The following is a 13882-nucleotide window of genomic DNA, read 5'->3' on the forward strand; positions in this document are numbered from 1 at the left end:
GATTCTTGGACATTCATTGAGACTAATTATGACATAATATTTAGTTCTCATTCTCATTCATTCTCATAAAAAAGGAAAAGAACAAACTGATTTTGGATAATACTAGGGAAGCATTCATTTGACACCCTGTCATTTTCACGCTTTCCAATTAGGCTAGTGCTTCAGCTTATGGAAATGCAGACAGGCAAAGCATGAAGTGCATAACCTTCAACACCCCATGACAATCTCAAGTCTACATAATAAAAATACATTGCTAATCTTTGGAAATTAATCAGCTTTACATTTGCTCGTATGTACTATAATGTAAACAGATAAAACAATAACAATGCAGATGGTGTCAAAACAGAGACAAACTTGCCCAAAAGTAGAATATCTATAGATTAGATAAAGATGAAAAATAAGAAAAAGGAGCCAAACTTCACTAAAAAGTATATACAACCTGAAGACAAAGTTCTTATGAACCTTTGACAACTGCCTTAGCACTCCAGGTAATATGCCGTTCCTTTCCAATAAAATGCTTACAGTAACTATAGAGCTAAAGAGGAGGTCATAAAATATTACTCAGGTTTTATAATTCAGGTCTTTTTTATTGTTTTGGGACACATATGTTGCACTTTTCTTCACAGTTTTACCTCAAGGTGACAGCAAACCAATTCAGACTGTGTAGCTCAGTCCTGCAGGTAAATGGCAGTGATATCAACAACTATGCACAATTCTTTGCCAAATGCTGTAAACTCAAATTTCTAAATGCAACTGACTGAAAAGTGAATATGCATTGTGAGATTCTCTATAGCTAACTGTTGATAACAAACTACTTCCCAGTAGAAGTCTAATAGCATTTTCTAAAGCAGCTTCTTCCTCTGCTGAAATAATGGTGAATTTATGTGCTGGATTTTGAGAGTCAGGTAAATCCCTGGTGTGACTCAGGTAGGAGGCTACACGTTACAGTGTTTCCCTACCTCTTAAAAAATGTCTCTACAAGATAAAATTACGTGGTTCCCCCCCCCCACTCTAGGAAAGCCAATGACTCACCAACAATAAAAAAAAAAAACAGAACTGCCAACCCATGCTTTGCTCTCAAAACAAGAATGCAGCCTTGCAAGTGAGATTCCTGCCTCTTTTGTTCGTGCACAAAGGACAAATTAAGAACAATGTGCCCCAATACCAACCCGAGAGCATTCACAGAACTTTTAGAGATTTTATGCATTAATGTCTCTGGACTGCGCTGAGGCAGTCCAGAACACTCTTGGCTCTAAAGTTTCTACATCCAGCTGCTGGAAGACAGAGTTGTGTGGTTTGCACAGACATTTGTAATGCTCATATGTATGCTGCAACATTTTATTTCAACATCCTGTTTATCCTGGCCTTAATTTTAGCTGGGTGGGTGATGATGCAAGAGATCATCTGATAAAGGAAAAAACTTTAAATATGCAACTAAGTTTCTAGGCAGAGGAGGATTTCCAGTTTCTCTTTGCAGCTTGATAGCCCTTTCTGCTTTAACCTGGTAAACACACACCACAAGATGAAGAACATTATGGCATAGACAGATGACCCTCTCCTGCAGTTTTTACTCCAGGGTCTCCCAGCAAGCTCCTATTTTCTACTGCTGCCTCAATCACAAGTAATAGAGGACCTTGACTTCTTCAGGCTATATATCAAAGTACCTACTATCTCATTTTTACTATATTACTTTTTCTTTGATATAAATCATTGTACATTCTTACTGACTAAAAGGTTTAGAAGAAAGAGGAACAAACTTACAGAAAGTTATGGAATTCATGAGGAGGGTGAAATTCAGTTTCTTTTTAAGCGATTTGAAGAAAAGACATTTCCCTCCTGCTTCCTCATTACAGAAAACGTTGTATTTGCAGAATAAAAGTATCTCTCCAAAAGCATTAAAATTGAGAAGGTCTGTGGAAGTTCAAGGACTTTGCAAGTAAAAAGCACCAGAGGCTGAAACACTAAACCATGCTTAACACACAGGCAAGTTAATAACAGACTGCCCTGAGGTGGCCTGGGTGATAAAGGCAAAGGACCGCCAAGCATACTGTGGTCTATGGACAGCTGTTTACACCCAGCAGCCAGGAGGCAGTGGGACACAGCATTGCAGATGCTTGCACTGCTCAGAACACTGCCCGCTAGACTGGCCTCTCTTGCTGCTAGCAGTCCTTGCAGCCCTGGTACAACCATGGTTCAGGGAGAGCCACAGGACACCCCCCTGAGCCCTGTTCTGCCATCAGCTGTCTGTAGCTACAGCGTGAGGGCAGGATCATGTACAAGGGCACTGCATGGCAAGCAATGAGGCTCTGACTTGCCTGTCATTTTGACTTTGACTAGAGTGCTTTTCAGCACCTCAGAAGAGATGTGCTTGAGAGCCAATAAAGAAGTTTCAAGCCAAAGGGTTTAATAAAATCCCCAAATTAAAATATTTAATACTGAATCTCAAATATAAACTACAGTACACCAAGGCTGTGCTCCATGTCACAATCACGTTCTCAGTAGAGCCTTCTTCACATCAAAGATATAGGCATACAACCTGTTTTCAAATCTTGTGGACCACGCCATGGTAACCAAATAGACATTTTCTCTTAAGTGTTTCATAGTCTCACATTTGCTCTTAATCAACACAGCATGCTGCATTCCCAGAAATGGTAGCAGAATTGCTGGCGTCCAAAAGGCTTTTTTTCCCCTGTCAGATTTAAAGTTCACACTTCTTCCATCATATACTAACCTGTAGATCTATGATTACAGCTTTTCAGTGGACAACTCATACTATCAAGTATGTGGAAGCATGGCAGCATTTACCAAAATAGCATTCAACACTGACATTCACTTTACCAGTACGAGGACAGGCTACAGACTGGAAGGAAATGACTTGGCTGCATTGATGATCTAAATTCACATCTACTAGGACACAGAAAGAGTGGAATATCTCTTCTGTTGTATAATAGGAAATAATTTACATAATGCAGCTAAACCCAGCTCTGAGAACCACAGGATGTATTCATTGCTATGCATCAGTACTTCACAGGAAAGAATACAATGCCCATTTGAACACAACAACAACTCTAATAAAGCCTCCTATAGAGGAATTTTACACCTAGACTAGTCTAGCCTAGGTACTAATTTGCCAGATTAACTGCCGTGAACAGCTTCTACTCCATTAATGTATTCTGTGTGTACCTGACTGAAACCAAAGGCAGGCAGTGTAGTTTCTTCATTCATCTCAGTAGCGGGAGACCATTCTCCAGGAGCAATTCTGCTTCTAAAATAGGCTCTGTTAAGAGACCAGTGCCAAGAGCAGGCTCTAGTATGGTTCGTATCACTTTCTCTCAAAGTACCAGTGTTTCTGCCAAGTCTAATGAAACAGAAAACAAACACTATAGCGTGCACTACCCAAGGCTGCACATGAAGGAAAAATACTTGGAAGCACACATATAACTAATTGCACCATGTAGTATCAAATGCCTTAAAGCTTATCTGTTGTCAATTATAGAACATAATAAAATATAGATAAAGTAACATGTGTAGCTGCTACAAGAGCCCAGCATTTGGGAAGACTTAAGGACTTTGTTTTACTTTCTGTGTGGTCAGAACTGATTTTATTATTGGCAGTAACAGGCATACCACTGAGGACAAAGCCTCATTTAAATCCTCAAAATAGCTGCTAACTGTGGTGGGTGAAAGATAGTTGTTTGAAGAGGCCTTTCTTTTGATGGTGGGGTTTTTTCTTGAGGTGATTAACTGGAGTATAATAAGTATAAAGAGAGAAAGGTAACAGATTACAAAATTATTACATAAATCATTTCATTTAGTGTGAAGAACTTTCTACACAATGCTGCTCTTTAAGATCAGAGGTGAAGAGTTCTGCTTTTTTTTTTTTTTTCCCTCCTCCAGTTAACCAGAACATTACCTGAGTAATGTAAAGGGCCACCCAGAGCCAATGCCTTTCTGCAGTTGGAACAACCTGGTAGATATATCTTTTGCCTTGGAGTTTACAGGGATTCTTCTAATTACAAGATAAAAAAAAAAATCAAATCTGCGTGCGATCTGCAGACACAGATTCAGATTTGCAGCTGCTGTTCCATTGACAATTTACTCAGAAATGCCAAGCACTGCTTTCATCTAAGTTAATGAGGGTTTTCAATTACTTTACTAAGACCTGATTTTTTTCTTCCATGTGTTGTTCTAAGCTAATGAAGTGACTATATTAACTACCTGACTATCCCAAGGTGTCACCTTCTAAACATGTTTGGAAGGATGAAAATGGACAGACACTTGATGACTAGTTCGTCATTGCTTTGTAGCAGTCTGGAAAAGAAATGCAATCCTTTTTGTGTCAAAGATATTCTACTGAGCTGAAGGGGAGATAACTTTGGAGACTTTTTTTTTTTAATAGCAAAATAACACTTTCAAATAGCGTATGTTTTGAGTCAGGTTTGAAGAACTGTTTAAACAACAGTCTGCAGATGTACCAAAGTTTCAATAATCACATTTTTTTGAGCTCTGATATTTGTCCACCCCTTTGTTGAATATATTCACAGAATTTCACATGAAAGGAAATTAAATAACCTGCCCGATTTCATTTTATTTCATTTAATAAAGACTCAAACCAGAAATGACAGAACAAGAGGGAACCTCTTTTGGGTTGATAGTAGTGATGTTCAACAAGAAGCATACAATCCTGCACCTGAGAAGGAATACCAGGTATTAATACATGCTGTGGGGAACCCAGATGGAAAACAGTCCTGCAGAAAAAGCCCTTTCCACTAAGATAGTGTCTGTAGCTCATTAGGCAAAGCATCACCAGCAGTTGTAGGGATGTGATCCTTCCCCTCTATTCAGCTTCGGTGAGGCTGCACCTGGTGTCCAGCTCTGGGCCCCAAGATAAGAGAGATCTGGACACTCTAGAAAGAGTTCCATGTGGGGCCACCAAGATGATCAAGGGACTGAGGAGAGGCTGAGATTGTTCAGCTGGAGAAGAGGGATCTTACCCTTGAAGGGAGGGTGCAAAGATGATGGAGCCAGGCTCTTCTTGGTAGAGCCCAACACAAGAACAAAAGATGAACACAAACTGAAAGAAAAGAGGTTCTGTTTAAACATCAGGAAAAACTCCAGGTACAGGTGATAGAAGACACACACAGACTGCTCAGAGAGTTTGTGTCTCCCTCCTTGGAGATCTTCCAAAAATATCTGTATAAGGTCCTTGGCAACCAGCTCTCGGTGGCCCTGCTTTGGCAAAGGTTGGGACCAGATGCCTTTCAGAGGTTCCTGCCAACTATTTCAAGGTTCTGTGAACCCCACCTCACATCTTTTGATACTTTTTTGACCACTTTCAGAGATTTTCTTCAAATTACAGTAGGGATGGCATTTTGAGTTTGACAGTAATCAATTTTAAAAAAAGTAAGATTCTTTATATTCCCCTACCAAAATAACTTGACTTTGAGATCTCAGATACTAAGTTTAAACATAATTCAATTGGCAATTTAATGGTGTGCGCTACAAAGGATAAAAATCAGTATCAGTTATACCAAGAGATATGACAAGCCCAATGAAAAAAAAGAAAATCACAATGATGTCCACTGTGCACTTAATAAAAAAAACAATTAACAGTTGATGAGACACTACCACCTTGGCTTACGCTGTCACTGGATAGATTTAGGGAGAATGATTCATGTTTTAAAGAATAGTTAACTTTTTACACCCCTTCTCCCCAAGTAAATTTAATGAGATTTATGTATCCCTAGTGCTACTCAAATTACTCTTCTTTTTTTTTTAAAAAAAAAAGCACTTACTGTCTCTTTAAGCCTAACCTTGTGTACTCCCAGAAGACATGTAGATGCCACTGCGGTTAGATATGCAGATGTCTTTGAGAGTGGGATGAGTTGAGGCTTCTGTCAGCTGCTTTACTTCATTTTGGACATCAGGAACCATCATTCTCCATAAAACTGTGTGCATTACAAAATATTTGTCGTAATGGTGATTACTGCAATAGACTAGCATCTGGATTTTTTCCTACAAACGTATCAGTTTGTTTTAACCTGCTTTTTTGGAAAAATAATTCAAAAGCACATTCTGAGCTGTGGATTACTACGAAATATATGTCCAAAATATACAGAAAGCAAGAATGACAGTTTTATTTGTAACAGTCTGAAACACTGTGCATACAAACAGTTCACTCTACTTAGAGTTTTCTTTAAGCAAGTTCACGATCCCGTAAAAAAGCAGTTAAGCCAACATGGAATTTAATTGTAACCACACTTAATGCATCACATTTCTCAATATTGCCTTCTGGAAGTGCTAGGGCACATCTTAGAGCTAATGCTGCATTGAAGACCATTGACAAAGAATCTTTTGGACTTAGCAATGCATATTTTTAGTATTTTCTGCTTCATACTATGTTGTGACCCAAAGAAACGCAAAACTACACATTCATAACAGATTACAACTGGTATGAACAGAAGTGTTGCCTTTTCTTCACAATATGAGTTGCTCCAAACACCTTGAGACTAGTAGTACATCAATAGGCAATATCAGGCTAAAACATATGCAAACATCATTTAAAAAAACCTCTAAACTTCTGAATGTTTGAATTTCTATTCTCATGGTGTTGATTCTTTACAAAATACGATACCAAATAGATTTTATTCTTTGCCTTCAAGAGCCTTAAGGAGAAATGTGCAGTTTGGCAGGTCAAACATGACCTTAATCACTGGAGTATCTAAAACCTTTCTGCAGATATTAGTTGGACGAACACAGACAGACTGCTGCATTTCTCTTTCACTTTATGACCAGAACGTGGGATAAAAGCCTGCATATCTTAGCAATTCCCACTACATGCCATGAGAAAGTGGTGTTCAGTGTAGAAAACTTCTCACCTCTATTACTTCAGAAGTCCTTACCTGTTTAGGGATCTTGGTCTTACAAACTGAATGGAAAGCTATCCAAATGCTTCACATAAATCTATCCTAAACTCCGGCCTAAATGTATTCAGCATAAACTTATTCTTATGCCATACTATTCTTCAGCTTAAGTAGATCTTCACCTCTGTTATTTACCCTGCTAATCAAGCATAAGAATCAACAGCGTTCTAAAATGAAGGCTAAGCTAAGTAAGCCAAAACCTTTCTGTTTTCTCCATGTTGACAGCTCTCCATTTCCTTTTGCCTTTCCTTCAGTGCTTATTCCAGTTTCAGTTACTACATCCAGAAGATGGAAGACTAAAGCTTTATGCAGCACTGCAGAAAAAAAATCTTTCAAGTTCTATGCAAAATGTAATCTAATTCTTACTTACAAGGGCCTCAAATATCATGCTTCATGACAACATCACCACTGGAGCATGTTTATTTCTGTGACTCTTCAGAAATTCCCATCATGAGCATTATCAAATTAACATAAGCTGGAGTCTAACACATTGCACTGGATTTCTGTACTGAGTTTACTCAAAAGCCAAACTTAGCTTTCAATACCAGTGAGATGGCACTGCCATATTTTCAGATAATAAATAAAAGGTTGAACAAGCAACATAAGATAGATTTTTCAAGAAACTCTCATCCTATATGATTAGAGAAAACTGATAATCTGGTATCTATTTTTCTTCTCAAACAGATGGAAAAAAACCCTAACATTTATTTAAGGGTCAAAACATCACATGGTGAATGTTTGTCTTTTAATGACTTTGAATACAATTGCCATCTTTTCCTCAAATTGTCAATTATATTCACTCAAAAATTTAGCAATTTTTCAGATATTCAGATAACTAGCTACATAAAACTCTAATCTGAGATCACAAACTAAAATTCAAACACTCCGCAGACAGCCTAGTTCTTTGAATAATCCATCTGGCTAATTAGAAACAGATTTGTTTTTAATTCACCTCCAAATTATCAGTGAAAATTGTTCAGTCTCAAAAATTTGAAGGCTTTAATATGGGAGAATTATCCAAAGAGATTATACAATTTTTCCATACATGTTGAATAATTCATCAGAATTCTACATATATTAATAATTTTCATTCTCCTTCACACATATCCAAAAAAAAAAAAAAAAAAAACAGTTGATCTGTATGAAGTGAATTAAATATCCTTCGGAACGGCCATCAAAAATGAACAAAACATTAAAAGCTTTAAAAAATAAAATGAAATAAGTAACTGTTAGTAGCAGCCTATGGTGAGAGGCCCTCATGTTGGACAAATTCTGGCTTCCTGGATTTCAGAAAGTCAGAAGTCTGGCTTCTCTAAAAAGAAAAATAACCCAACTCCAAGACATCACACATCGTTTTATTGCTTGCTTCTTCAAGAAAGCAAGTTATCAACATAATCCCTTCTACAAGAATAGCTAAATGCATTTAAAAGAGCAAAGCATTAAATTCCCTGGACAACTGGAATTAATTCAAAGCACAGAAAACAATTTGTTCAAAAATTCAACAGCACCATTAGTTCAGCAGGGTTGCTACAGGAAACTAACAACAATGACAGGCTTGTCTTATATCTCCTAGACAAAGTTCAGTGATTATATGGACACTGTGGGTAAGCTATCAGACTAAGCTAAAAACCATTTGGGACAAAGGAAATTATTAATATTTGTGAATTGGCTTGTTCTACACCTTGCATGGTGAACAGCTGAAATCAAGAGAGCTCTCAAGTGATGAGTTCTAGTAAATAACTTCTTATTCCCACCTCTTGAGAAAAGATCAGAGAGATACTGCCCAAGTCTTTTTAGAGATGATCAGCTGTAGAGATGGTCCTGCTGTATTTTTATCTGAATGTAAGTCACAACATTCTTGTGCCTACTGTCACAATTTTATTTACATTCCTTGACTCTCGTATCTCAGCTGACGCACACTTGTATTACCTCACTCCTAGGCGAAATCTACTGAACAAATTCTTTTCCATTTGACTTAAGAAAGCTTATTCTTAAATCAAGATCCCAAAGATACTTGTAAAAACAACACAGAAACAACCTCTCTAGAACCCAAATTTCTTTTAAGATACCAAAAAACATTTTACCAGAACTATATATTAATTATTTTCTCAGTGAGGATTAATTCAACAAGTGAGCTACACAGCTTGGTACAGAACCTCAGAAATAAGATGTTAAAATCTCTATATTCCCACTGAAATGAAGAATGTGATTGAGGATCTCGTTGTCACTTCACTGACTGAATGTTGGTCCATGTATTGATTCTGACTATTCCTCTGCTGACTTGCTACATAAAAATATAACTAATTTACAAAAAATTCCTTTTTTATTTTAGTAAATTGAATTAATTTTAATAAAAACATCATTAAAGATAATATGCATCTTTCAGCAAAGGCCTCCACAGTCCTGGCAACAAAGAATCATGAACTACCACAGTTTTTCAGCAAATTTTCAGAGAAACTGGCTGGATCTCTTTTCTCTTGGGCTGGGAGGTACTTTTAAGCTTTCTCTTGTTTAATCCTGTACTTTACAGTCTTGTCGGTCCACTGGACCATTTGACACTTCCCTGTTACTGGCATTCCTGCTGCTCTCATGGGCCCTTTTACTGACACGTTGTCTTTGAAACTGTTCTGTGTCTTCCTGTTTTCTTCCTAAGAGCCTTATCTACAACTCCAATTGATCATACTGAATAATATTAAACAGGTAGAGTAATACTAAATAGCAGAGACACAACAGCAACAAAAAGCTGTCTATTTATTCAATACACCTTGTTTAAAGCAAAGGCAAATACCATCTCCTACAAGTTCTGAGAATGCAGCTGGGAAAGATGACAGCATATCAATTGTAAGAATAGAGGAACAGTTCAAAGCAGGTTTCCCAGTTTTGATATCAAGTTAGGTTAGGAACATACATTTCAAATTCTTGACAGTGTTGACCTCAGTGTCCTATCACTTCATTCACTGAAAGCCAGTTTATGTATCCACGCTGCCTATTCTATTGTTGCCCTACTACATACAAATATAAATTACTCAGAAGTTAAAAATAAATTATTCATAAATCAGTTGATTTACTTAAGATATAGTTTTAATTAAAGAACGAAATTAAAAATAAAAAATGAAAACATCATTAAAAGTATTACAATTCTCCATTACTAAAATTCAGATGAACATGAAGTATATAGATATGTGATTTATTCATGGAAAGAGTTATATGCTTAAAAGTAGCCAGTGTTTCCCTATACGCAGAAGGATTCTGTGTGGATACGATTTGAATTCAACAATCCTCAATAACTTGGACCTTCCATTCTCCAGTGGAGCCTTTGATCATGGTGGATTGGTAGATGGCTGCTTCACCCTCTTCACACAGCACATCTGCCATATTTTCTACTCATCCAAATCCCTCCCTTTTTCCCCAGCCTAATATGTTTCCCTACCCCCTCCCCACTACCCCCCCCCCCCCCCCTCGACCTATTTCTTTTTCTCACTTATTTTTTCCTCTAGCTCCCCCTTTTCCCCCCCCCCCCCTTCATTTTCTTCACTAGGAAAGAAAAATGCTTCTTGGCATAGGGTCTTCCAGTGAGCAACATTGGAAACATTTCTGGAAAATAGAACTGTATGTTTCTATTGGAAAAAGGCCGCACTTCTTTTCTTATTTCACCTTCACAAAAAAGCAAAATCTACCTTTTTTGTGTGTCTAGCTAGAATCCTCAGTTCTGTAAAAAAAAGCTACTGATAAAGAACATCACAGGTGCAAATGGTGACAATTGCTGAAGCAGCAAAGACAAAATAAGGCAATGAGTTCATTAATACCTTTAATTGCAAAAAAGATAGTATTGGATTAAGCAATTTTTGAATTCCCCTTCCCATCTCCAGGGTCTTATCTACTCTGAACTAGTGAAAACAGAAAAGTAATTTATTTAGAGAATACTTTAAAAAGATAGATCTTAATATCAAACAGTTGTTTTCCTACATCACTAGCAATGAAATGTGAAATAAAACACACAAACAAAAAATCCCTGAAAACATTACCAATAAGGGCCACTCTGTGATCAAAGATTAAAGCTGTGATCATCAATATGTCCTTAAAAACAGCTATTATTTTTTTTTTTTTTCCACCTGATGACACATGAAATTGTGTGATAGTACATGAATAGAATACTCTTAAAATTCAAGCATTTTTTTTCCTTGCAGTGAAAACGCAGACAGGAAGTGAGAAGCTTTGCAACATATGGTTGATAAAATATTTATACAGTGCATATTTAAACAAGAAATATTAAGTGTCTTTACAGATAGTATAAATGCTACCTAAGTGTCCTGATCAAATGTAGATAAGCAACACTTCGATTTTGTACTATGTGTTGGTAAACCAGATCATGTAGCAATTCTAGAAAACATTTTAGAATACATTGAAATAACCTCTTTGCCTAGAAAAATAAGTAATGGGTCAAATCCCCTGAACTAAGGAAAAAAGCTAGCTTATCAACATTTGTTGCTGATATCTACTTGCACCTGTTAAATTAGCTAAGGATGCCAACTGTGAAAGGTTCTTCTCCATACACCTACATGGCAACTCCCACCAAGAATTTGGGCTCCTTTTCAGGTGCAAACATGGCACTAAAGTCTGCTGAATTTGTTAAAAAAAAATAACTTCATTCATGGAGCGCAGCTTTTGTTGCCTAAGCTATTGGAGAATGATAATTACAGAGATTACATTAGCCTTCATTTGTGACAAAGAATCATAAAAAACAAACCAAACAAGAAACAAACAACAGAACCACCAATGAATCTCGCTGCCAACCACATCTTCAGAACTAAGGTAATTTCATAAACATCATACCATTACTACTTCAATATGCAGGTCACGTAAGTAGACATAAATAATAAAGCTGTTTATAAGGGATACTACTTCAGTTTGTTTCTTTCTGCTATTGTGAAAGAAATTGGCTAGTTCATTAAAATTAATATTTTTTTTAAATAAAAAAATATAATAAAGAAAGTAACAGCATTTCCAGGAAAAAAGTTTCACAAATCGCTTGAGATATCAGATATTCAAAATCATTTCTACAACAGTTTTCCAAATTTCTGTCATAAAGAAAAGTAGAGAAAGAGAGGATCTTTATATCCAGATCAATTCCTAAAGTCAAAAGTTTTCATTCTGATTTTTGAAATAGGAGGAATTTGGAAAGGGAATGGAAGCATCTTTACTTGATATTTCCTGAATAAACTAATTAACTACAAGTAGGAAATCAGAAATCAGTACACCTTCCACTGGCACAGGGCTTTTTGTCTACTACATTACAGAATGTGAAAGTAGGTTTTCTGTAACATAAAATGACATCTGGATTCTAAAAATGCACAGAATAAATTTACACGTCAAGAGTGTGTGTGTGCATATGCATATATATATATATATATAAAAGCATTCAGACTATAACCACTGGAGATAACTAGATGGAAATTGTTATCTTCTTTAATGCTGTATAAGAGGTTGCAAAGTAGATATGATTGTGAACAATAACCTCTCATAAATAGGACCTTGGCTAGCAGGTGTCATATTATTGCTCCTTACGTGCAGCAGTCCTACAGAAAAAATGTTCTGCCCTTCTTCCATGTCTCTGGAGACTAAAGGAATTTCCATACTTCTACAATACACTGCCTAAACATCACGCTATCCTTATGAACGCTTGGGGTTGTTATAAGAAAATAAATAAGGGAAGCGTTTCTCTCCCCCCTTTCTTTTCAATGCTTCAGGTTCTGTCAGTAAGCAAAAAATAAACACGGCAGTGCAACTAATGCAGTGAGCATGATCTGAGCTCACTGCAGCCAGGCAGAGGAATAACTGCTTCCTGTGGTATGCACAAAGCAAACAAGTGCCAAAAATACTGACACATCAGCTGCTACTGCTTTTTGAACCAAGAGTTGAGAGAAACCCATTCATTCATATGGGTGGGCTGAGAATGAAACACGATCAACTTCTGTTAGTGCTGCTTTCATAATGGTAGTCCATGGTGCATCATTAAAAAAAAAAAAAAAAAGCTTGAAAAACAGAATAATATCTCCCCCCCCCCCCCCCCCCAATTTCTCTAAGAGTCTGCTTCAAAGTTCTGAGAACTCAAATTTTTGTAATATTTAGAACAAAATGCCACAAGATACCAGTAAGTTTGTAAAATCCTGCTCATCTGTAACAAAAACGTTTGTCTATCAGTGTATGAGTTAGAGGTATTTCTTATTTCTCCTGAAACAGCCATGCTGAGAGACCGAGTAATCATTCTCTGCCTAGTAACGGTAGTCTGCCTATCCATACCTTACCTGACACTTTTTTTGTTTACTTTTTATATCTATGCTAAACCACAGATGTCTTCTCTTCTGAGTTCTACTTCTCCACCTGACCTACTTTTTAAATATGAGGCTTTAGGAAAACTATGACACTTCCATTTGCCTGCTGGATGTCTGGACTTCTGCTAAAGTGATCTGTTCATCCCTATTCTTGAATACATGCCTATTTCAGAGGAATAATATGTTAGCACTGTAGACAGTTCACTGCCAGAATGAAAAGTCTACCCTTAGATATTTCATGAAAAAGCCTCACGTAAGTGTATTTGTTGAATGTTTCTTAAAAGAGCTGGCATTTTCAGAAGATGAATTTTGAATTATAAGTTGAGCAGGTTTGCAAGGAGTTCTAGTGTGTATAACAACAAAACAAGCAATTCTGTCATCTGTTATCAATGTTTTCCTTTGACCTTTGAAATACACCAGAAAATCTAATAAAATGCAGAACATTACTGAATGTGTTTGAATCAGAAACACCATACATACAGCCTGTCAATTGATTTGGCTTCTAGTCCTAGCTTGAACTTCGATTTTCACTGCCATTTGTTACTTGCACTTTGGGTACAAAAATGATAGATGTTAAAATCCCTTTTTCAATTTCAGCAAGAATGAATATTCAGATGGAAAAGGAAG

At 36.8% G+C, this 13882-nt stretch overlaps 1 protein-coding gene across 4 annotated transcripts in view; it reads right to left on the reverse strand.

Annotated features, from left to right (window-relative positions):
* PLXDC2 (plexin domain containing 2) overlaps positions 1-13882 on the reverse strand; it is a 234880-nt gene that overhangs the window by 141044 nt on the left and 79954 nt on the right. Inside the window, exon 2 of one of the 4 annotated variants that reach the window (XM_048950494.1) lies at positions 5814-5948. The exons of 2 other annotated variants lie outside the window; for them this stretch is intronic. In XM_048950494.1, the coding sequence (XP_048806451.1) occupies positions 5814-5948 (135 nt within the window). Of the gene's footprint in view, positions 1-1761; positions 2001-5813; positions 5949-13882 lie in introns of those variants that run through there. One more of the 4 variants, XM_048950497.1, reaches the window with a different exon arrangement.

This window comes from Lagopus muta, chromosome 7 (genome assembly GCF_023343835.1).
Source record: "Lagopus muta isolate bLagMut1 chromosome 7, bLagMut1 primary, whole genome shotgun sequence".
NCBI lineage: Eukaryota > Metazoa > Chordata > Aves > Galliformes > Phasianidae > Lagopus > Lagopus muta.